The following is a 25426-nucleotide window of genomic DNA, read 5'->3' as shown; positions in this document are numbered from 1 at the left end:
ATTGGATATTAGGTTGTTTTAAGTTTTCACTTATTTTCAAAGGTTTGTGAATGTTTTATCTTTTTTTTTTTAATGTTTATTTTTGAGAGAGAGAGTGTGTGCATAGCAGGGGCAGGTCAGAAAGATGGAGATAGAGAATCCAAAGCAGGCTCCCCTCTGTCAGCTTAAAGCCTGACACAGGGCTTGAACACACAAACCATGAGGTCAAGACCTGAGCTGAAGACGGACGTAAACCGACTGAGTCACCCCGGTGCCCCAGTTTTTCACTGTTTTAAGTAAAATATTTTATTTAAAAATTTATTTTTAGGGGCACCTGGGTGGCTCAGTCAGTTAAGCGTCCGGCTTCGGCTCAGGTCATGATCTCATGGTTAGTGGGTTCGAGCCCCGTGTCAGGCTCTGTGCTGACAGCTCAGAGCCTGGAGCCTGCTTCAGACTCTGTCTCCCTCTCTCTCTGCCCCTCCCCTGCTCGTGCTGTCTGTCTCTGTCCTTCAAAAATAAATAAAAAATAGAAAAAAAATTTATCTTTATATAATACTGCATTGAAAATTCTTGTACTTACCTTTCTGATTACTTATGCATTTTCCTGAAGAATATTAGGGAGTAGAATTGCTTGAATGAAAAATAATCTACGTTTTTAATGCCTTAGTAGATATTGCAAAAATGTCAATTTTCTGAAAATTTAATATTTTAATATGATATCATGAAAATTGCAATTCTCCAAAGGGGCTGTACTGATTCTATCACGAACCGTACATATAATAGTGTTGTTTCCTGTGTTCTTAGTCTTGCAAGTTCAATGCCCAAAACAGCCCAGTGTTATTTGAATTTTTTCCTTTCTCGCGTTCTGGTGTGAGCGTGCATCTAGTGTGTTTTGGGGGCAGGCAGAAATTGCCCCCGGGTGTTTCATTTTTCTGCTGTGGTTCTGAAACTTGGGCATGATGTGTCCGGGCTAGATCCTTTTTCCATTCATCTCACTAGGTACGCTGCGGGTCTCTTTCATTCTCTGGGCATTCCCCCCCCCCCCCCGTAATTTGGGTGTTTCATCCCTTCTGTTTTCTTATTCTTTCCTTTGGGAACTGTTAGGTGTTTGAAAATTTTGTATCTAGTCTCTGTTGTTTCACTTCTTTTTTTCCCCCCAAGGTTTGCAGTGTTAACGTATAGCATTGTGGGAAAACCCCTTGGCTTGCAGACTCGGGCTTTATCTGTGTCCATTCTGCCACTGCGAAAGCCGGTTACTGAGTTTCTTATTTGGACAGTAATTATTTCCACCTCCTAGGTTTCTTTTCGGTCCTTTTTCTTAACAGCCTGTTCTTTCTTTAAGTGTACGATTTCCTGTTTTAGCTCCTGAGGAGAAAATAGACATCTTTTCTTTTCTTTTCTTTTTTTTTTAAGCAAACTTTACTCCCAACATGAGGCTCGAACTTACAACCCTGAGATCAAGAGCCTCATGCTCTACCAACTGAGCCAGTCAGGTGCCCCCAAATAGACGTGTTCTTATTGGAGTCCTTTTTTTTTCTTTTTAAAGTCTCCTTTTATTTGCTTCACTGACTATTTCCCCTGTTGTTACTTCTCCTCTTGGCTAGGTTTGGTGCTGTTTGATGGTATTTGGTGAGAGACAAGGAAGTACATACAACAGTTTAGAAAGACTTCCAGGGAAAACAAGGAAAATGCCCGTGACTATTTTTCACTCCCTTACTCCTTGATAGTATTGGATGAATTAGGCTGCCCTATAAAGGTATCTGATCCGTAGGTTATGCTGGATATTTCTGCATTGGATTCGTTTTCAAATCAATGTTCTGTGCATTTACTAATATTATTTAGTGCTTCCCGTGTGCTAGGCATTGGACAAGGTGTTAGATGTTATTAATGTTTATATGGAAATTCATCGATATAGCATAATGGTGAGAAAAAAGTGAAGAGGATATATTGAATGAAATAATATAACTTAATGAAGTGTTTCAGTGTCAAGAATGTAATTTGGAAGTATCGCCAGGATGAAGTCAGAAATAAACCACCGCGCAGCTTAGAACTCTGTCTTCTAAACTCTTGGAGGTCGATAATGGGGATATCTTCAACTATAATCATCACTACCTCCCGTCCTCCACACGTTCCCACAGTAACAGACTGCCGAGTGGACTGATATGTTAGTTATTTTCTTAGGGGTTCTTCATATCTTTAAAAAATCCCACCGCCCTGTTATCCTTCTTCGCAATGCCGTGACTGAGACGCGGTAGTCATCCGTTCGGAGCGCACTAGTTTGGAACGTGACTGTCGCCTCGGATTCCGGTTATCATCCTGTACTGCGAAATTGCATGTGATGGGGACTCAGGAGAGCACTGGCTTCCTGTGGACTTTACTAAAACCTCTTTACCCCATTATCAGTCCTCACTGGCCCGTGGATATTAGCTAATCACCGATTAGTGTTACCTTTTGTCTTAAGTCTGTGAGGCTCCTACTTCTGTAATATTTTTTCCTAGATAGTAGGAGTTTCTTCATTTTCCAAAGAGGAAATTTACTTTGAACTTTTTTCTCTTTCTGGAAAACTTTTCATGGGACCAAATGGCAGTTTTGAGTCTAGGAATGTCCCTTTTTATCGAGTGTCTGGTGTTGGCGTGCATGGCGTCTGGAGTAATCCCTGACCCCTTGATCTGTCACAGATCCCGGACTACAGGAATGCGGTGATCGTGGCCAAGTCTCCAGCCTCGGCCAAGAGGTAGGTGGGAGCTCATGGCTACTCATTGGGTCCACGCGGAGAATCACAACCCCCACCGTGTCCTGGACATTCTGGATTCTGCCCCAGTGGTTCCTACTGGTGTCCCTAAATTCTGTGGGCTTTTGTTTTTTTAAGTTGTTGTTGTTCATTTATTTTGAGAGAGGGAGGGAGGGAGAGAGAAAGCACAAGCAGGGGAGGGACAGAGAGAAAGGGAGAGAGAATCCCAAGCAGGTTTCACACTGTCAGCACAGAGCCTGACACCGGGCTGAAACTCACACACCGTGCAATCATGTCCTGAGCCAAAGTCAAGAGTTGGACGCCTAACCAACTGAGCCGTCCAGGCACCCCTGTGAGCTTTTAGTTAAAAGATTGTCTGCTGACTCTGTTTTAAAAATGTTGATGTATTTTCCTCTTTCTTGTCAATCCCAGTATGTGGCCCGCAGGCAGAGACTTCAGGTGTGGGGAAGCCTGCCTAGTGCCTGATTGGCAGGCGCTCACTGGTCTTCAGATCTGCCCTTTAAAATATCAGTGAATGTACTGTGTTACTTTTTGTCTTAAGTCTGGCTGTTCACCTCCTTTTATTACAAGAACTCAGTAACTTATTAACGGAATTATATCCAGCCGAGGGCCACTTACTGGCACATGGTAAAAGGTGACATTTTAGTGAGGCCTACAAATAGGGCAGGGCTGGGGGTCCGCGTAAGCTGGAGGAGCTGACGAATCAGTAATACCATACTTAAAGAGGCTTGGGGCTGAGAGCATTTCCTCTGCCAGTGTTTCCAACAAAGTGGGAAAGGGAGAGAATAAAAGCAAATGTCAGAAGAAAAGCTGTTTCCTAAAAAAGCTCTTAAAATTGTGTCCCGCAATTACTGTCCTGCCTTCGCTTCCTGGGGTGCCGCCCAGCCCCGTGGCGGTGGGGAAGCACCCTGACCACAGACTGTTCCTGGTGAAGGATGAGGACAGCTTGCGGACGGTCAGCCGCTGCCGGAGGAGGCGTTACGATAGGTAGTTTCCCGTGAGAACTGCGGAATGGCATTGAGCGTGTTAACTCAACTAGGTTGGCATTATTGCTCAAGACGCGAAGTTGTGTCCAGTGCAGCCATGCCGTGTCCACACAAGGCTTCCATTAAGAATCTCTATCAGCAGAGTCTTGTGTTGTCCATTTGATTAAGTTGGAGTCAACTGTAACTTGTTTGGAACATGAAATGTCACTTTTCCAAGTATTGTGCTGGATCAGTTTTAATTTAGTAATTCATTTTTCTCTGATACATACGGTTCTAGTTGTCGTGAAGGTGAAAATCTAGAACCTATTATTCTTTTTTTATTTTTAATTCTTTTTTTAGAAAATTTTTTTTTAGAATTTTTTTAAATTTTTTATTTTATTTTTGATACAGAGAGAGACAGAGCATGAGAGGGGGCGGGAAGGAGAGAGAAGGAGACACAGAACCGGAAGCAGGCTCCAGGCTCTGAGCTAGCTGTCAGCACAGAGCCTGACGCGGGGCTCGAACCCACAAACGTGAGATCTGACCTGAGCCATAGTCGGAGGCTTAACCGACTGAGCCACCCAGGCGCTCCTTTAATTTTTTTTTTAACATTTATTTTTGAGAGACAGAGAGTGAGCAGGGGAGGGCAGAGAGAGAGAGGGAGACACAGAATCTGAAGCGGCTCCAGGCTCTGAGCTGTCAGCACAGAGCCTGATGCAGGGCTCGAACCTACGATCTGCGAGATCATGACCTGAGCCGAAGTCGGGCGCCCCTCATTGTTTTAAAGTATACAGTTCGTTGGCAGTTCGCGCCCTCACACTGTTGTGCAACTACCACCACTCTCTCATTTCAAAACTTTTCCATCCATCATCCGTTACGGAATCAGTCTCCATTCCCTTCTCTCCCCAGCCCCTGACTGCCACTGGTCTGTCTCCTGAGGATTTGCCTCTTCTGGACATTTCACGTAAATGGAATCATTCAATACGTGGCCTTTCGCATCTGGTTTCTTTCATTTAGCATGACGTCTCCAGGGTTCATTCACATGGAAGCGTGTGTCAGGATTTCGTTCCGTTTTACGGCTGGATCCTGCTCCACGTGCTCGCGGTGCTCCCTTGCTGGTCAGCCTTCCGCGTATTGGAGGACGTTTGGGATGCTGCCACCTAGTGGCTGTCATGAGTCGTGCTGCTGCAGACATTGTGTACACATTGCTGCGGGACGCATGTTTCCTTCTCCTGGATGCATACCTAGGACTGCAAGTGCTGGGTATATGGTCGTTCTGTGTTTACATTTTTTTAATGTTTGTTTATGTTTGATTTTTTAAAATGTTTTTTTTATTTGTTTTTGAGAGACAGAGAGAGACAGTGCAAGCAGGGGAGGGTCAGAGAGAGAGGGAGACACAGAATCTGAAGCAGGCTCCAGGCTCTGAGCTGTCAGCACAGAGCCTGATGCAGGGCTCGAACCCACAACCGTGAGATCATGACCTGAGCCGAAGCTGGACGCTTAACCGACTGAGCCCCCCAGGCGCCCCTAATGTTTGTTTATGTTTGAGAGCGAGAGAGTGAGAAAGGGAGACACTGCCAGGGCAGAGCCCGATACTGGGCTCAGACTCGGGAATGCGGGATTGTACCCTGAGCTGAAGTTGGATACTCAACCAGCTGAGCCACTCAGGTGCCCCGTGTGTTTACATTTTTGAGGGACCGCGACACTACAGCAGTGACAGCACCTCACGTTCTCAGCAGGAATGTGTAAGGATTCCAATCTCTCCACATCCTGACCAACGCTTATTTTCTGCTTCATCACCATCATCATTATTGTGATGGCCGTCCTAGTGGCTGTGAAGGGGTATCTCGTTGTTTTCATTTACACTTTTCTGATGATGAACGATGCTGAGGTCTTTTCATGTGCTTCTTTGGAGAAATGTCTATTCAAGTCCTTTGCACATTTTTTTAAAAGAGAGAATGAGTATGAGCAAGGGGGGGGACAGTGGGAGGGGCAGAGGGAGACGGAGAGAGGGAGAGGGAAAAGGAGAGAGAGTGAGAGCACATTGTAAGCGGGCTTCGCGCTCAGTGCAGAGCCTGACGCGGGGCTCAATCCCATGACGCTGGGATCACTACCTGAGTCAAAATCAGGAGTCAGATGTTTAACCAACTGAGCCAGCCAGGTGCCCCTTTTTGTATTTTTTAAATTGGGTGGTTTTTCTTTTTGCGGTTGAGTTGTAGGAGTTCTCTATATGTTTTGGATACTAGATCCTTATCAGATATGCGATTTGTAAATATTTTACCCCATTCCATAGGTTGTCTTTTCCCTGTCTTCATATTGTCCTTTGGTGCACAGAAGTTTTTAATTTTAATGAAGTCCAGTTTAGCTTTATTACTGCTTTTGCTTCTGACCTCGTATTGAAGCAGCCATTGCCAAACCCAGGGCCATTAAGATTTACCCCTATGATTTTAGTTAGTTTTAGCTCTTAGGTTTGGGTTGCTGTTCCATTTTGAATTAATTTTTGGGTATGGAGGGGGTGTAGGTAGTGGTCCAGCTTCTTTCTTTTCCATGTGATTATCGGGTTGTCTAGTACCATTTGTCAAAGAGACTGTTCTTTCCCCCTTGAATGGCTTCGGCATTCTTGCCAAAAATCCCTTGGCTGTAGATGTTTGTGTTTATTTCTGGCCTCTCAGGTCTGTTGACTGTATGTCAGTGCCACACTGTTTTGATTCCTATAGCTTTGTAGGAAGAGTTGGATGAAAGCCCCCACAGGCAAGCATCCCCTGCTGACACAGGTGGGGGTGGCCCTGTTACCGCTGACTGCACTGGGCCTCCGCTGACGCCACCTCACAGGTGCAGTGGGGTGGAAGTCCGGGGCCCTCTGCACTGACATTCGGGGGGGTTCGGGCAGGAGGGTGATGACCGCCTGGCGGGGATGAAAAGTGCCAGCTCCCTACTTGGCTGTCTCTTAAGCCACCTGTTGGAGGGTCTGGGGCTCATCATCTCAGCTGGCGAGGGAGGATGTGCGGCCCCCCGCTGACCTTGCCTCATGCGAGGGAGGGGCATAGCTGCAGTTTTTTCTCGGATGTTGGGGAGTAGGGTTAAGGTTTCTGACGTGGGGGGAGGCTGCCCCTCTCTTGGTCTGTAGCTAGAGAAAACAGGCTTTTGTCTGGGCTTTTTTGGTATGTGCCTGTTGGCATTTTTGGGTTGCCTGCCCCGCCAGCTGCGAGTCTGGGGTAATGAGATGAAGAGACCAGAGACTCCCTGCCGTGTCACCGCAGCAGTCCCAAGGTCCCCGCCGGTCTGTCTTCTCCTCCCCGCCTTCAGAGTCCTCTTCAATTTGTCTCCTCTGTGACAGGGGCTTTGAGTGGTTCTCTGTGGTGGGCGGGTCCTCCATCTCGGTGGGAATCGCAGTAGCCGCGGTGTATTTCCATACACTTTTTTCCCACTAAATGCCAAACGAATGTGGTGAATTTTCCTTTGACTCGCCCATAAGGATAGGCTTCTGGTAACTTTTATAATATAATCCGTTTCCATCTAACATCAGGTGTGGATGTGATGTTATCAGTGTAGCAGCCTTTGGATTAGTGTATTTGGCATTTGTTAGGACAGTTGACCCTGGAGCAACACAGGTCTTGGGGCGCCGGCCCCCCCATGCTTTCAAAATCCATGCATAACTTTGGTCTCCCCCAGGACTTAACTACTAGTAGGCTGCTGTTGACTAGAACCTTGCTGACAGCACACCCAGTCCATTGACACGTGTTTTGTGTGTTACATGTGTCATACTGTATTCTTGCAATAAAGTGAGCTGGAGAAGAGAAAATGTTATTAAGAAAATCATAAGGAAGAGAAAATACGTTTACAGTATCGCACTGTATTTATATTAAAAACAGCTGGCTGTGAGTGGACCACGCAGTTCAGACCCACATGTTCAAGGGCGAGCTGCGCTGCCCCGAGTCTGCTGCTTACCCGTGCAGATGTTTATTGATGAGCGGCCGCGCCAGGTCTGAGGGGCCTGCGAAGGAGGGAGCTCCTGTGTAGCGTCAGATGTTTTTGCTGCCATCGTGGACTGAATGTCTGTGTCCCCCAGCATTCATCTTGGAATCCTCACCCCCACTCTAATGGTTTTAGGAGGTGAGGCCTTTGGGAGGTAATTAGGTCACAAAGGAGGAGCTGTCAGGTGTGGGATTAGTGCCCTTATGAGAAGAGACCAGGGCCCCAGTGGCCCTCTGCGCTCAGCGGCCGTCTGCAAGCCAGGAAGCGGGCCCTCTTCTTGGACTTGAGCCTCTGGAACCCTGAGAAGCACATCTCTGTTGCTGACGCACCGCAGCATGTGGTGTCCCGTCCCGGCAGCGGGAGCTAAGACGTCCGTGTTCCCTCACTTGATCCTCTCCAGCCGGGAGGCCGGCATCCACGACCTGTCTCCAACGAGGCAACACACCCAGGGGGTGGAGAAGGTGATCACGGTGATTCAGCTGCACGTGTTTCCTGGAGGGTAGTGGCACCTCTGATCACTTCTCACGGAGTTTTCCACACCAGTGATTATGGGATTTGGGTGTTGGCCGGATATGATTGAGTTGGACTTGCCCATCCACTCAGTCCATGTGGGAGTGTCTTCGCAGACTTTCAGAACACCAGGGTTGGAGACCTCACACTGCAGTCAGGACTGACTATAAAGCTAACGCAATCATGATTGTGTATTATTGGGATGAAGATAGAAAAATAGATCAGCGGAGCACATGCAGTCCAGAAACAGGCCTCCGAGTATCCCGAATACTGATTCCGGCAGAGAGGCACAGGCGTTCCGAATGGGGGAGGACATCCTCTCGGCAAACAGTGTGGGAGCGATTGGAGGTTCATGTGCAAAGTCATCCGTTCTGCACCATGTGTTAGGTCTCATACAAGCGTCAACTAAAAGTGAATCCCACGCCTGAAACTATAAAACTCCCAGAGGAGAGCATGGGAGAAAAATCCTCGTGACTTTGGTTGGAGAAAAATTTTTTAAATATGACACCAAAAGTACATTTTATAAGAAAAAATTTTTACATCAGACATCATCAAGATTAAAACTATTTTTCTGAAGATGTTATCAAGAAAATGACAGGAGAAGGCACAGACTGTGAGAAAATATTGGGAAAGCCTGTATCTGATAAAGAACTTATATTTAGAATATATGAAGAATTCCCAAAGCTTAGAGAACTAACAAGCCAACTGAAAAATTGGCCCTTTACCCCAAAGTCTACATTCAAACGGTAAGTAAGCATGTGAAGTTGTTCAGCACCGTTTGTTATGGGGCCAGTCCAGGCTGAGGCCACAGCGAGGCGCCGCTCACCCTGCGCAGGGGTCACGCTTGAGGTGGCCGACCGCCCGCGTGTCGGTGAGGACGCAGAGGCGCCGCGACGCTCCCACGCGGCTCGTGGGAACGGAACATGGCGGAACCGCTTTGGAAAACAGTTCATTCTGTTTCAAAATTTTCTTTTAATGTTTATTTTTGAGAGAGAAAACAGAGCACAATAGGGGGAGGAATAGAGAGAGAGGGAGACACAAAATCCGAAGCAGGCTCCAGGCTCTGAGGTGTCAGCACAGAGCCCGATGCGGGGCTCGAACCCATGAACCGCGAGACCATGCTGAGCTGAAGTTGGAAGCTTAAGTCACTGAGCCACCGAGGTGCCTCACAGTTGTTTTTTAGAGAGTTAATAACATGCTTGCCCCATGATCCAGCCGTTACCCAGGAGAAAAGAAAGCATGAGACCATGCAGAGACTTGTATGTGAAAGTTCAGGCCAGTTTTGTAACAGTTCAAAACTGGAAACAATGCAGGAGTTCGTCAAGTGGATGGACAGACTGTGATAGACCCAGACGACAGACGGTGGCAATGGGAAGGGGCGACTTTGATGTCCCCTGTAACATGGATGATCTCCAAAATGTTATCCTTAATGAACAAGAAAGACAAAAATGACTGTATGCTCTGACTCCACTTACAGAATTCTAGAAAAGGCAAACCTCTGCTGACAGGAAACAAACTATTGGTTGTCGGCTGCTGGCAGGAGAGATGCCAGGGGCCCCCGGGTGTGTCTGGCAGGGAGAGAGATTGTCCTTGTCTTCGCTGTGCCGATGGTTACATGGATGCGTACGCACCTCAGAGCCTTTGAGATTGTACAGTTTAAACATGTATATTTTGTTGTGTCTGTTACATCTCAGTAAAATTTAAGAATTGACGCTTACTGCTTTGCCGAGGATGTAATGCACTGTCTCCTGTGGTTGGGTCTCTCTGGTAAGTAGGCGGCGGGCTGGATTAGCACGTTACAAGCCGGGAGGCTCACTACTGCAGGCTCACGCAGCGGCCAAGCACAGAGCAGGCCAGCCGCTGCCCATCGGTGCCCCGGCCAGAGGGACGGGCTCGTCCCGAGGGGTCTCCACACGTAGTCTTGCACCCTAAGACTCGAGGATCATCTTCTTTCTCTTTTCATGGATCTTTTCGGAAACCGCATCTGATGTGTGTTGTCTTCTGTCCTCCCGCGAACGGGGCCGCGTGATCTCTGATCCGTGTCTACTGCTCTCCCTCAGGGCGCAGTCTTTTGCGGAGCGTCTGCGACTGGGGATTGCGGTGATTCACGGGGAGGCGCAGGACGCCGAGTCCGACCTGGTGGATGGACGGCACTCCCCGCCCATGGTCAGGAGCGTGGCCGCGATCCACCCCAGCCTGGAGATCCCCAGTAAGTGTCACTTCCCGCTTTGACTTCACGGCTGACCGAATGTGTCGTTTTTCAGCTGTGAGTTGTCTCTTCTCTCTCTGTGGTTTTTTTTTTTTTAAGTTGGCAAAAATGATTAATACCTTTCCTGGGCTGGTTGTCACACTGCATTTCTGATAGCCCTGTGGACTGTAGAGCCTTCTAGAAGCAGTCTGTGCGATCATAGCGAGAGCTAGGAAGAAACTCCATTCTGGCATTTCAGGGAATTTCATTCATTGCTTCAGTGATATAGCCTAGGGGAGGGTTTAACATAAGCGAAAAACTTTCTCTGTGCAAGTTATTCACTATCGGGTTATTTTGAAGGCTAAATATTGGAAAAGTCTAAATGGCTTAGCAGAGGGTACGGCTTGCATAATGCTGTGGCAGCACAGCTAATTATGCAGCCCGTTGAAATAATTAAGACTCTCTGGACACAAGAAAAAACTCTGGAACATATGGGAATGGGCAGAATATGAGTGTATGTGTGTGTTTGTGTGAGGCCCAGGAAGGAATACGGAAGATGAAAACACTGGTGACGAGGTGGCGCAGTTGTGTGTGAATTTGTTTTTTTTTCTAAGAAACTTCCTTCATGCTTTACTAACCTCTTCTTGATTAAAAAATACGCCTTTGTTTGAGTCTGTTGGGGACGGAAAGTTTTTCTTCCACACTCACCGAGTTCAGGCTTTGGGGCCTGCAAATAAAACACAGAAGAGGTCACCTGGGTGGCTCAGTTGGGTAAACGTCTGACTCTTTGTTTCGTCTCTGGTCATAATCTCACAGTTTGTGAGTTCGAGCCCCGTGTCCAGCTCTGTGCTGCCAGTGCGGAGCCTTCTTAAAATCCTGTCTCCCCCTCTCTCTCTTTCTCAGATAAATAAACATTAAAAACCTCACGGAAGATAGATTAGTGCGAGAAAAGACAGGGTTTACGATTGGGGGTCTCTAGGCCATTTTAACAGGGGAAGCAGAAGCCAGAAAACAGGTGACTTTTAGGCGAGCTGCATGGGCCCCCAACGTGGATGGGAGCAGGATAGCCTCGTGACCGTGTCTGTTGAGCTGTGGCGCTGTCTTCTGGTCCCCATGGTAGGTCAGCCCTTGGTCTGAGGGAATTTCTGACATTTGAATTCTCTGAATTCCTTCAGAGGACTCTGCTTTTAGGCAGTAGTGGATTTCAGGAGCCCCAGTGCCTTCAGTTCAAAATCATTCTTATTCCAGCATGGCATATTCTGGACCCCTTCAGGTTTGCTTTGCGTAGGAGTTTGCTTATTTGCAAACAGAAAACACTCGAGAGAAGGAACGTACCCCAGGGTGGCAGTGAGGAGGCCGAGATTGCAGCGGGGCCTGTGGATGTGGTTGAGCGGGGGTGGAGGGAGCCTTGTTGAGGTGTCGGGTAGATCCGGGGGCCAGGAGGGCCGGAGGGGTGCGAGGGCAGGCTCTGCAGGCCAGGGCGGGGGCCTGTGCGGGGCCATGGTGCGGCCAGCAGGGCACCGCCCGGTTTGCCGGAGCGGCCAGGAGGACGTGGTATACTTGCGTGAGCTGGGGGGTGTATGCCTGCGTCCCTGTTGGGGTGGATTGCAGGGAAGAGGCAAGAGATACGGAGGATGCGGTAGGGAGGCTGATGACATTCTACAGATGCACCGTGGGAGGGCTTTGACCTTGGGCCGCACTGTGCTTTCCAAGTCAGTGGCAGCCTGCCTGCTGGGATGGGGCTGGTGGGAGGCACGGCACGCGCGCGGCACGCTGGGAATGTGAAGAACACTCTATTGATGGGAAAACCGTAATGTGAAAGGTTTTTACGAAGCAGGTTTTTATTGCGTTTGTGTTGAAATGCTATTTTTGACATACTGGACAAATACAACATATTACTAAAATTACTTTCACGGTGCGCCTGTGTGGCTCAGTTGGTTGACCGTCAGACTCTTGATTTCAGCTCAGGTCATGATCTCATGGTTCATGGGTTCGAGCCTCACATTGGGCTCTGTGCTGACAGTGCAGAGCTTGCTTGGGATTCTCTGTCTCCACCTCTCTGCCCTTCCTCCAAAATAAGTAAAATTTATATTTTTTAAGTTTACTTATTTGAGAGAAAGAGAGAATGTGTATGTGTGTGCAAGAGTGGGAGAGCCCTGCCTGATGCAGGATTTGAACCCATGAACCATGGGATCATGACCTGAGCTGAAATCAAGAATCGGATGCTTAACCAACTGAGCCACCCAGGTGCCCCTCAAAATAAATGAATAAACTTAAAGAAATTAGTTTAACCTGTTTCTTTGTGCTTTTGTAATGTGGCTACTAGAAAATTTTAAATTCCGTATGTGGCTTACACTTGTGACTTAGCCTACGTCACCGCTCTGGGAGTCTGGCAGTGGGCTCGTGGCACGGAAAGCCTGTGCTCTCCCATTCCGCCCTGGGAGAAGGCCCTCGTCCCCTGTGATGGTGGTTTAAAGAGGAGGGGGAGCTGAGGAGGACGCCGGGGTTCAGGATGTGTTAATCCGGCCCCGAGTTAGCGTGTGCACGTGTGCCACAAGGCTGCGGGCTGCTCGGCCGTGCCCGGCCTTCCCTCCCGGAGCTCTGTCCACCCAGGGAGCCACTCGTGTCAGGAAGCCCCACGGGGGTGAGCCCTTCCCCTGAGCCTGGGGGAGGGCACGTTCCTGTTCAGTCTGCAGTCACGTGGGCTCCATTCAGGAACACTCTGCAGTCTTTAGATGAATCAGCCCCTTGTAACTTCTGGGCTCTCGCTTTAAATGTGGTTTTAGCTAGTCGTTTCTGGACTGCAGAGAAGGAGCTGCTGGTTTCCCATCTGAAAACCAGGGAATGGGGGGCCGTGGGGGGGCGCGTGGGGGGCTCAATCGGTTATGCAGCTGACTTTGTCTCAGGTCATGATCTCGTGGTCTGTGAGTTCGAGCCCCATGTCAGGCTCTGTGCTGACAGCTCAGAGCCTGGCGCCTGTCTTCAGATTCTGTGTCTCCCTCTCTTTCTGCGCCTCCTCTGCTCACGCTGTCTGTCTCTCTCTCTCAAAAATAAACATAAAAACAGTTTTTTTTAATTTCTTAAAAAAAAAAAAGAAAACTGGGGAATAGGACTCTGACATTTCCTCCAGCTATTTGTTCTCTCGGTTCAGCTCGTTTCATTCATGATTTTAATGATAACATTCCTGTGCTTCCGTTTTGATTCAGGTGATGAACACTAGAGGATTTGGGGGGGATTATACCAGACGTGTAATTTCCCAGCTCCTACGTGTTGCACATTCTTTTTGCACATTTGATAGCCTGGCCCTCTCTGTGTAATACTTGTTAAAGTTAATAGCAAATAGATACGTGATGGCAAAATGAAGCATTGTTCCTGCGGCATCTCATCTGTCTATTTTGAGATTTTAGTTACATCACAAGATTTTGATATTTAGCATTAGATTTTAAAAACTGGTTTGTGGGGGCCACCTGGGTGGCTCAGTCGGTTAAGCGTCCAACTCTTGATCTCAGTTCAGGTTTAGACCTCAGGGTCTTGAGTTCAAGCCTCACTTTAGACATTATGCTGGGCGTGGAGCTTACAAAAAAATTAAATGAAATGATAGAATGTTAGTTTGCATATTCTGGTTTCTTAGACAGGAAAAATGCCAACTAAGACAGAAATGAGTTCTCTTCCAGAATATGAACACGTTATAGAAATATTCCAGACATTTCCATTATAAAGGAAGAAAATCATCGTCAATGCTAAATCCAGAGGCCTGACACTTTTCTCTGTTCACAGGCCTCTTCTCAGGTTTTCCTTACTTGTGTTATGGAGACGCAGTGCGTCCTGGGTACAGAACACACGTTCCTCCATCAGCACCTTCGCCCAAGTGGTTAAAAATGTGCGGAGACAGCATTTAATGGCTGTGGGCTATCCGGGCTTCCAGGGCCTCGCCTGTGTGTGTTCTCGCCCGCCCCGTTGCCGGTGTAGTGTGTGTGGGGGTGAACACATCTTCTGCACTTGGCTTTATTTCGTTGTGAGTTTCTAGAAGTGAGATTAAGGAGGCCCTGAGGCTGTTTCTATGGCCCTTTGTCAGCTTGATTCCCTAAGGGCTACCCCACTGTTCTCCTGCCCGCCCTGGCCTCAGGTGTCTGGGAAAAGAAGTGTGGAAAATGTAAAAAGAAAATCGATTCAGTTTGGAGATTTGTCTTGCTCTGTTAGGTTGCGAATTTCCATCATGCCCCCCCTGGCCCCGCCTGCCCTGCCACCACCTAAGACCACACATTGTGTTGAATTGTCATATGTCCTTAGCCCCTTTTAATCCACAGCAGTGGTTCTCAACCGGGGGTGGGGTGTCATTGGATTTTGTCCCGTTGAGGACACTTGGAGGTGTGTGCAGATGTGTTTGGAGGTCACAGTTGGGGGGGGGTTGCCCCTGGCATCTAGTGAGAAGCAGCCAAGGGCACTGTAAACATCCTGTGACACACAGAGAAGGTCAGTGGTGCCAAGGTTGAGCAGCCCTGATCTAGAACACTCCTACTTTTTTTCTTTAGTGACGCTGACCTTTCTGCAGAAATTGAGTGAAAGTCACATAACCTAGAGCCTGCCACGTTTGAAGGCACGCAGCTCACTGTGTTCCGTCCATCTGCAGTGTGGCGCGTCCACCGTTCCTCTCTGGGTTTGAACGTCTCACCCCCACGGAAAACACTCCTACCCATCACCACCCGTGCTGTGAATTTGCCTGTCCTGGACATTTCGTATAAATGGAACCATGCAGTCTGTGACCTTCTGCATCCAGTGTCTGTCACTGCGTGTAATGTCTTTGATGCTCATCCAACTTGTTGGGCGCTGGGACTTAATTCCTTTTCATGTCCAGATGGCATTCCATTGTGTGGTATGACTCGGCTCATTGATCATTCGCCCATTGATGGGCACTGGAGTTGCTTCCAACTTTGGCCTGAGGGCTGTTACATTCCTTTACGTGCCAGCTTCCTGTAGACCTAGCATTTCATTTCTCCAGGGTTACAATTGCTGGGTCACGTTGTAATTTTATGTTTAACTTCCTGAGGAGCCGTCAAACTGTTGTCCACAACAGCTGTACTATTGTACATTCCTACCAGCCACGTATAGGAGTTCTGATTTCTCCACATCCTTCCCAGCACTTATTTCCTGATTTTTAAAAATATTTATTATTTATTTTGAGCAAGAGAGAAAGTGCATGCACAGGGCAGGGGCAGAAGGAGAGAGAGAATCCCAAGTAGGCTCCATGCTGACAGCTGCCCGTTGAAGGGCTCCGTCTCATGAACCGTGAGATCGTGACCTGAGCCAAAGACAAGAGTCAGACTCTTAACCGACCGGAGCCCCTCAGGCGCCCCTCCAGATTTTTCTTATTACGGTCTCACTAGTGGGTTGAAGTGGTTCTTTGTCGTAGTTTTGACCTGCATTTCTCCAATGGCTAATAACGTTGCATCTTTTCATATGCGTGTTCATTGTGTATCTTCTTTGGACAGATATCTATTCAGATTTTCTTGCTTATTTTTAAGATTGGGTTGTTTGCTTTTTTACTGTTGAATTATAAGACTTCTTTATATACCCTAGATACTAGACTAACGTGACTGGGAGATCATGACCTGAGCTGAAGTGGAGAGTTGGACGCTTAATTGACTGAGTCCCCCAGGTGCCCCACTTATCTGCGGCGTCTAAAGAAAAAGCTGAACTCGTAGAAACAGACAATAGCATGTTAGTTGCCAGGGCCTGGGATGCTGGAGGAAATGGGGAGATGCTGGTCAAAGGGTACAAATTTCCAGTTATAAGTTCAACAAATTCTGAGGCTCTAATGTACACCATGGTACCTGTAAATGAATTAATACTGTACCATATACTTGAAAACTTGGAAGTTACTAAGAGCATAGATCTTGAAGTTTCTCCCTACATACACACGCAAAGTTGCAATCATGTGAAGTGATAGATGAGTTAACTAATCTTACTGTGGTAATCGTTTTGCCTTATGTCTATGTATCAGATCATCATGTTGAACTTACACAGTGTTGTACGTCAGAGACATCTCGGTAAAGCTGGGGGCGCGGGAACTGACTGTAAATGTTTGAGGTTTATTTCTTGACTCTCAGTTCTTTTGCTTGATCTGTATCCCCATCCGTATGCTAGTCCCACATTTGGTTAATACAGCTTTGCTGTAAGTTCTGAATTAGGCAAGTGTGAGGCCTCCAGCTTTTATTCTTTCTTGTTTAAGATGGTTCTGGCTATTTGGGGGGCCTTGTATTTCCATATTTCAGGAATTTATGGTCAGTTCATTTCTGTCAGAAAAGCAGTTGGGACTCTGAGGAGGCTTGCATCGAATCTCTAGATCACCCTGGGGAGTGTTGCCATCTTAACAGTATGAATACTTACGTCCATGAACATGGGCTGCCTTTCCATTTATGTATGTTTTCTTTAATTTCTTTGAGCGGTGTTTTACATTTTTTAAATGTTTATTTTATTTTTGAGAGAGAGTGTGAGTCGGGGAAGTGGCAGAGGGAGACACAGATTGGAAGCAGGCCCCAGGGTCTCAGCTGTCAGGCTCTGAGCCATTGTCAGATGCTTAACCGGCTGAGCCACCCAGGCGCTCCTGAGCCATGTTTTCATAGTTTTCACTGAACAAGTCTTTCACCTCTTTGGTTAAATTTATTCCTAGGTATTTTATTCTTTTAGATGCTTAGATACATGGAGTTGTTTTCTTAATTTCTTTTTAAGATTGTTCATTGCTGGCATGTAGAAACACTGATTTTTGTGTCTTACAACATTTGGTGCGTTGGTGTATTAGCTTTGGTAGTTCCTTGTGGATTCCTTGCTGTTTTATATATATAGGATCATGTCATTTGCTGATAGAAATAGTTTAACTTCTTTCTGTCTGATCTGGATGCCTTTTCTTTCTTCTTCTTGCCTAATTGCCCAGGCTAGCTCCTCTAGTACAGCGCCAAACAGTGGTGGGCACGGGCGTTCTTGTCTTGTTCCCGATGTTACAGGCAGTTTTCAGTCTTTCATTAAATATGATGTTGGCTCTGAGTTTTTCCACAGTTGCCCTTTATCAGATTGAGGAAGTTTCCATCTGTTGCTAATTTCTTGGGTCTTTTTATCATGAAACATTAACATTTTAAACACTTTGTCTTATGTTTTAATATAGAAACTTTTGTGTGTGTGTTTTATCCTGACCAGTGCTGATTCCTAAAGAAAAGCCCCCAATCACAGTTGTTGGCGATGTGGGAGGAAGGATCGCCATCATTGTGGTATGTAGACCTCTTTTATTATTGTTGACTGTTGTATTTTGCCATTGTTACTCTGCTGAATTATTTGTTAATTATGTGGGGATAGCAGTGTGGCCAGGCACGTCTCCTTTAAGTTGGTACCTTGTGTACCAACTTTGGTCCAAAAATTGAAAATTGTTATCATTAGTTTATTAAGAAATTATAACTCCTCAGTCAACTAAAATATTGATGGTCATAACGTGGGAAATTGGTGATAAAAGCGTACAAAACTGATTATAAGTTTAAAACACACCTCATAAAACCACTGCACGAAAGGAGGACCTTTAATGCCTGTAGAGTTAAAAGAGGAGTAAAGTGAGCACGTGGGTGCCCCACCACGCAGCTCGGACCCAGAACCCTCTCCTGCGCCCCGGAAGCCGCCTCTGGGCTCTCCCCGGGTCTCTCCCTTCTCTTCCCCCAGAGGTTGTCGGCAGCCTGAAAGTTGTCATTCGCGCCCTTCCTTGCCGTTACAGTCGCCACGAGTGCATGTGTCCCTAAACGCTAGGTTTTCTTTTACTCCTAGTAACTTGCAAGTTTTCAAGAGTATGAGAGCGTATTAATTAATTTACAGGCACCGTGGTGTACGTTAGAGCCCCAGACTTTGTTGAACTTATAACTGGAAGTTTGTGCCCTTGACCAGCATCTCCCCATTTCCTCCAACACCCCAGGCCACTAACATTCTATTGTCTGTTTCTACGAGTTCGGCTTTTTCTTTAGATGCTTTTGGACAGTTACCCAACTGAGCCACCCAAACGCCCCTACCGGTAGCCCTTTTAAAGTAATATGTATTGGCATGCCTGGGCGGCTCAGTCCACTGAGCTCAGGTCATGATCTCATGGTTCATGGGTTCGAGCCCTGCATTGGCTCCATGCTGACAGTTAAGAGCCTAAAGCCTGCTTGGATTCTGTGTCCCCTTCTCTTTTTGCCGCCCCCCCCCCCCGCCATTTGTGCTCTGTCTCTCTTAAAAATAAACATTTAAAAAAATTTTTAAAAAGGGGCACGTGGTTGGCTCGGTTGGTTAAGTGACCAACTTCAGCTCAGGTCATGATTTCACAGTTCACAGGTTTGAGCCCTGTGTCAGGCTCTGTGCTGACAGCTCGGAGCCTGTAGCCTGCTTTGGATTCTGTCTCCCTCTCTGCCCCCCACCCCCATTTGTACTCTGTCTCTCTCTCTCAAAAAAAAAAAATATATATATATATAAAGTAATGTTTTGTCTTTGGTCATAGTAATATCAGTATACATTTGAAAATAATATATATGTAGCAACGATTATGTGTGTATATATATGCAAACACACGTACACCTATATATATATATGTATATGCACACACACATATATGAATATTCATTCAACTCTAGACAATGCTTGATACCCTAATGGGCGTAAACTAACCTCGGTGCCTGGGTGTGATGAGGAAGGACGCTGTTTTCCATCTCCTGCGTCTCTCTCCTGTGCGTCTCCTTTCTGCTCACTCAAATGTGTGGAGGTTTTTGTCTGTAACACCAGCTGGGTGTCGTACAATTTAACTCAGTTCTGACACTGTCTACCCAGAGCTAGGGTCTGAGCCCCAGGGGTTAAAGGTCAGTCCCCCAAGACTGCTCCGACCCTACTTCAGCTGCCCTGGGTCACCCACAGCTTCCTACAGTCTGACTACAAATTGGAGGTGCCCGTGACCCCCTTCTCAGGTTGGATTCATTTGCTAGAGCAGCTCACAGGACTCCGGGAAACACACTTACCAGTTAATTAAAGGATGTCGTCAAGGATACCGATGAAGAGATCTACACGGGGCGAGGTCTGGGAGGGTCCAGGGCACAAAACCTGCCGCCCCCGTGCAGTCGGGGCTCTGTCCCCTCCCGGTATGTGGGTGTGTTCGCCAGTCTGGAAGCTCTCCAAGCCTCGTACTCGGGGCAGTTTTATGGAGGCTCCGTGACGTAGGCACGGCGATCACCAGCCCCATGGCCAGCCCCTTCTCCTCCCTGGAGGACGGGTGGGGGAGCTGGAACCTCCGGGCTTCTCGTCATGGCCTGGTCTTTGTGGCGACCGGCCCCCATGCGGGAGCCCATTGAGACTCACGTCCTTAGAATAAAGGATGCTCCTACTGTCCTTTCCACGTAGGAATTTACAAGGGTTTGAGGAGCCCTGTGCCAAGAACTGGGGATGGGGACCAGTGTTTCTATCCTGTCACACTGGGAATCTGGGGTCCATAGATGGGAAACCACTGGACTGCGTACTTTGTTATAAGTAATAACTATTAGTGTTTTTCCCATTATAAAAACATATGTAAAAAGCATATTTGCCATATGCCCAGTGGAGAAAATTTGGAAACTAAGGAAAACTAACAGGAAAAGGGGAGAGAACTACCTAGAGTCGAAGCCCTTCCTGACAGCTCTATTATGCTGTTCCCTTCAGTGAACATTTCTGGAGCCCCTGCATGGTGAGGGCGCAGTCCTGGGCACACCAGGGGATGGTACGGAGAGGGAGGCCCCAGGGAGCCTCGGGTGTGGCTCAGGGGCCACCTGGAGATGACAGGCACTGGGTAGAGGCCAGCAGGGAAAGTGGGGGGGGGGTCACAGCACCTCAGCCTTGCCGTGTGACCTTGCTGTCGGGACGGGTTACAGATTTGCTAGAGGAGAATTGGACCCTTTCTTTCTGCTGGCTGTGTGAGCCCGCCTTTGTGCCCGTGTTCATGTGCCTTCCGCTCGCTCTGTGATTGGACAGGACGACATCATCGACGATGTTGACAGCTTCCTCGCTGCGGCAGAGACCCTGAAAGAAAGAGGCGCCTATAAGATCTTTGTGATGGCGACTCACGGCTTGTTGTCCTCGGACGCCCCGCGGCTGATCGAGGAGTCTGCCATTGACGAGGTAACAGCCGCCAGCATGGGCGCCGCCACCTGGCACTTGTGTGCTCTCAAGGCCTGGTTAGAGCTGGCGAAGGAGGAGTTCTTTTGTGGTTACGAAAGGATCGAAAATGTGGGGTATATTTGCATTTCGTGGACTGTGAGCCTCTGCCTGTGGCCCCTGAAGGGTTCAGATCTCCCTGACTCTCATAAATGGAGCACGTGTGCACGGCGCTGTGCCCCAGCTCTGCCACAGCCCCGCGGGGTCCCTGTTGGCGCCGCTTTCAGAGAGCATCAGAAAGGGGCAGTGACTTCTTAAGGTCACACAGCTGGGAGGCTAAGCGTTTGCGATCAGACCTTAACTGGCCTGATGCCCAGGCCCCGCCCACTGGCACAGACGTCTTTGGGGTGAGACTGGGGGAGGCAGGCAGGCGGCCCCCGCGAGGCTGCAGCCAGGCCACCTGGGGTTCCTCGCCTTGCTCTGTCCGCCCCGCTGGGTCCGCCGGCTTGCGCACCTGGCCTGCGCACGTCACATTTTTATTACCTCTTGAGAAATGGAAGTGTTTGGCTCTGTGTATTCCTGGGTATTGAATCTTACATTGGTCAAAATTGTAAGATTGGTGAAATCTTACATTGGATTTACTTTTCCGAGTCCCACATTTTTACTCTTCACCAGCAGATTTCCTTGACCTTGGCCCTGTGTTTATGGGTCCAAGATGCCTTTGCACAGACCAAGGCCAGGCTCGCCAGGCCAGATCAGATCCCGCCTCCTTATCAGCTGGACAGACATATAAGGGGCCAAGAATGACGCCACAGGCATTGAAGGCAGGAGCATCGGTGCAGAATCCACATGCTCAGCAGGCGAGGAAGCCGGCAGGCGCCGGGCAGCTCTCGCTGGTCTGTCCGAGTGGCTCTCATGGGGGCGGGGGCGGGCAGAGCAAGCGCCAGGCCCTCGGGGGAGCTGCTGGGGCCATGGAGGCATAAAAGCAGTGGATGCTGCCCGTTTCATGTGAATGGCGCAGAAAGTTCTGTTTGATACCAGTAGGTAGTTTTTGTTTTTGTTTTTGTTTTAAATTTGGGAACTGTTCAGTTGTGTACTGGTTGTGATACTTACATTCCTCTTTCTGTTTCCATTTTTGCCTCAGTTGCCAGGAGTATGAAATACAAAATGATGAGTCACAATAACTACAGGAAGCTAGGTTTTCCTGTCCCTGGTGCTGGTTCTGAATAATTCCTGATTGTCCATTTCTATTTCAACAGTCTCATTGTGTATGTGCATCTTTATTATAAGTTGTCATGAGGCTTATTTTGGAAGCAAGGAATGTGTATCATAAAAATGATTCCCATCCTCTGGTTTACAAAAATTTTTTTTAATGTTTATTAATTTTGGGGAGAGAGAGAGACAGAGCATGAGCAGGGTAGGAGCAGAGAGAGAGGGAGACACAGAATCCAAAGCAGGCTCCAGCTCCGAGCTGTCAGCACAGAGCCTGATGTGGGGCTTGAACTCACGAACCGTGAAATCATGACCTGAGCCGAAGTCAGACACTTAACCAGCTGAGCCACCCAGGCGCCCCTCGTGTACAAGTTTCTGAACGGAGATTAGTTTTCATTTCTCTTGGGTCATATGGCAACTCTGTTTTTAACCTTTTGAGGAACTTCCAACTGTTTTCCAAAGTAGCCAAACATTTCACATTCGCACCAGCGGTATATGAAGGCTCCAGTTTCCCCACATCCTCACCAGCCGTCGTCATTCTGTCTTTCTGCCTGTAGCCATCTTAGTGGAGTAAGGTTATCAGATCTTGACCTAAGAACCACAAGTAGTGCTCACACTGGCTGAAAACATCGCCGAAGGGAGGGCAGGCCCGCTGTCCCGTCAAGCTGAGCTACAGAGATTCGGGAACACATCAGGCCTCACACCGGCCAGGAAGCCGCCTGGCTTTATGACGCTCTTGGTTTTTCTCCTCTCAATTTGCAGGTGGTGGTCACCAATACGATTCCACATGAAATCCAGAAACTCCAGTGCCCCAAAATTAAAACGGTGGATATCAGCATGATCCTCTCGGAAGCCATCCGTCGGATTCACAATGGGGAGTCCATGTCTTACCTTTTCAGAAACATAGGCTTAGATGACTGAGCAGCTTTCCTTCCCTAAAACTCCCAAGGGCCAAACTGGAAGTGGAGCGTACTGTGAGGGTCACGCCCGACCCACGGGGCCGTGTGTGCTTCTTCCTTTCTCTCTGTTAATTCCCATGAAGACAGACCAACTTTTTATGTTGGGTTAGGTGTTCGTGAGTTTTTGGGGTGATTTTTATAAAAGAAAAGCTATATTCTCCTCCTAAATGAATTAACGACCTGGTTGTTTGTAGTTTAACTATTTCAAAAATAACGTGGAATAACGATTTTTTAAGCGCACAGACAGCCTTTCCCCAAAGTTGCTAGAGCCCGAGTGCTTATAAAAGTTACATGAAGTAAAACGATCTACCGTGTGGCAGCTGCATTTGCAAAGCCAACAAGATAATACAGTTAAATCAGGAGACGACATTTGTAGAAATGCTTTTATAGACAAGCATACGTGAGTATTACGTGACCATTATTTATTTTCTGGAAAAAAAGAGGGAATAAAAACTTCCGTTGTGTGTGGTTTTTTTTTTTTAAACTTTGTGTATTGGCAATTGTTTTATAACAAAAATAAAATGAAAGCTGAATATACGTGCCGTGGATGTTGAAATGTTCTCCCGTCCGCTCAGCTTTCTCTTCTGCGGCTTGTCGGGGTGAGCCGGTGGCCTCTGGGGATGTAATGTTTCCTGTTCTGTTTGTCCAGGACCCGCACGTTTCTGACGTGTGATGGCTGTGGCAGGAGAGGAACCCAGGTCCCAGGCTGTGAGCCGCGGGGGGCAGGTCAGCGAGCGGGCGTGAGCCGCCACCGCATCCCGGCATGGCTTCGTTCTGCTGCCTGTTCGACAGCACAGCCAGGCTGTCGACAGAGTCCCCTCTGCATGCTCTGGAAGAGGACATGCCGGAGGGTGGTCACAGAGGGCAAATGAGACGACCCTTGTTAACGGTCCGGCGTCTGAGGACCGTCCGCCCTCCAGTTCCAAGTGCAGAGCTCAGAACTTGGACGTTAGAGTTTTGTCAGGCTGTCTGGAACCCGGGGGTCTCATGAGCTGGGCCAGCCCGGTCTCCTGCTGCGCTTATGGAGTGACAGTCCCATCGAATTCATGGAGGAGGAGATTCAGATTTCCTCACAAAGAAGAGGATTACTTTCTCTCTTCTTTTCCAAGTAAATTACCCCCCCCCCTTTGTGGGCCTCAAACTCACAACCCCAAGATCAAGAACCATGTGCTCTACTGACTGAGACGGCTAGGTACCCCAGAATTATTTTTCCTTCCAAAAAAACTTAAACCTGTGCTTTCTGCTTATGTTAGAACTTGGAATAAAATAGCAGTTGACTTGACACAAAAGTCACTTACTGTTTGTCAAGTCAAGGTTTCTTGCTGCTCCCAAGAGAGAAGCCTGACTCTTGGGGACTATCTCTGGAGCAGGTCTGGGGCATGCGTGGGCAAAGTCATTGAGGGCTGTGCTTCTAGCAGCTGCCCTGGGTATTAGAGGGCCTCCTGCTCATCTCTCTGTGCTCATTGCCCCCGGCAGTGTGCCCGACCCCTCCTGACGCCATGTGTCAGTCAAACACCGTGTGATGGCTGTGTTCCTACCGGTGCATGAAAGGAATACATATTTTGCTAATTGTGTAAGGTAATAACACCTTGATGCTTGGGTCTCATCGAAGTAGAAGTCTGCGTTGTTAACTCTTGCTTAGAATTGTGTGGCCTTAAAATAAGCCCCTCCTTTACAGTTTGTGAGCATGGTTGTCTTTGCTTTACGAAACTCTTGAAAGTAACCAAGTTCTCCTTTTAGCTCAGAAAGAATAAGCCGGCAGATGTCTACAGGATGGTGTGGAATGGGGAGCTCCAAAAGTCTCTTCCTCCGTAAAAGAAGAGAAGAAATTGGCAAAAACTGGCAGAATCAACTTTATTGGAACTCTAGAAAATAATCAAAAGTTGATGGCAACCCAGAAAACTGGCAGTCAAAACAACACAACCCCACCACCACCACCACCACCACCAAAAAATGGCTGAGTCTTGACAAGATGGCTTTGTGACACTTTCCCTGGTCCTATTCGTTACCTGCTTCCTGGCAGCCTTGAAGATCATAGGCTGCCCTCCTGGGACGTGTTCCTGGTACCAGTGGGAGCAGAATCCTGTTCTCAGAGAACGATGGTTATTTGTTTGGACCCGTTCACTGGCTCCTTGAAGGTTGGCTCAAAGGACGGGCCTTTGTTTTACGCAACTCAGTGCTCTTCAGAGCAGAGGGACAATTGTTGAAGAAGCTTAAAGAAAAATGTATTAGCCACTCCTGTTGGGGCAAACAATGAAACCATTAAAAGCTTGGGAGGAAAGGCTAGAAAAGGATCCGTCAGAGAATGGGGGACAAGGATTTTAAAAGGCTCCCACATGTTCCTGGGGGTATGAAGGCTTGGGATTGCCCAGGGCTGAGCACCTGCTCAGAAAAGACCCAAGAAAGCCTCAAACTCTGCCCTCGGGCTGACCCTCAGGCTCTGTGCCAGCATGAAGTGTGGGCTAAAGCAGAGTTGTGGTCTGTCTGTCTGGGTGTTGGAAGTCTGCCCCTCTGCAGACTGGGTGATTGTCCTTCCTCCCACTTTTCCTTCCTCTTGCCCTTCCGCTTCCCTTTCCCCTCTCCCTCCCCTTCCCTTTGTTGTCTGGCTTTTAAGGAAGTGTTAGTGACTCACCATTCCAGCTGACTGAGCAGAGATTTCAGTCACCATACGCAACAAAGAATGTAGACTTTAGAAACATGAGTTGAGGAAAGCCACCAAACAGGCAGCTACAAGCAGCAGGGAACCCTGGGGAAGGAGGAGAAG

At 47.9% G+C, this 25426-nt stretch overlaps 1 protein-coding gene across 2 annotated transcripts in view; it reads left to right on the top strand.

Moving 5' to 3' along the window:
* The window catches only part of PRPSAP2 (phosphoribosyl pyrophosphate synthetase associated protein 2), a 40984-nt gene extending 17858 nt beyond the window's left edge, over positions 1-23126 (top strand). For both annotated transcript variants that reach the window (XM_029927936.1, XM_029927937.1), the window contains 5 exons: positions 2658-2713; positions 10242-10390; positions 17561-17631; positions 20369-20515; positions 22466-23126. In XM_029927936.1, the coding sequence (XP_029783796.1) occupies positions 2658-2713; positions 10242-10390; positions 17561-17631; positions 20369-20515; positions 22466-22624 (582 nt within the window). In that variant the 3' untranslated portion in view covers positions 22625-23126. The remainder of the gene's footprint in view (positions 1-2657; positions 2714-10241; positions 10391-17560; positions 17632-20368; positions 20516-22465) is intronic.
* Positions 23127-25426: the final 2300 nt, after the last annotated feature.

Source organism: Suricata suricatta, chromosome 17 (assembly GCF_006229205.1).
Source record: "Suricata suricatta isolate VVHF042 chromosome 17, meerkat_22Aug2017_6uvM2_HiC, whole genome shotgun sequence".
Taxonomy (NCBI): domain Eukaryota; kingdom Metazoa; phylum Chordata; class Mammalia; order Carnivora; family Herpestidae; genus Suricata; species Suricata suricatta.
The sequence above is the reverse complement of the archived record's forward strand: the minus strand, read 5'-3'. Positions and strand labels throughout refer to the sequence as shown.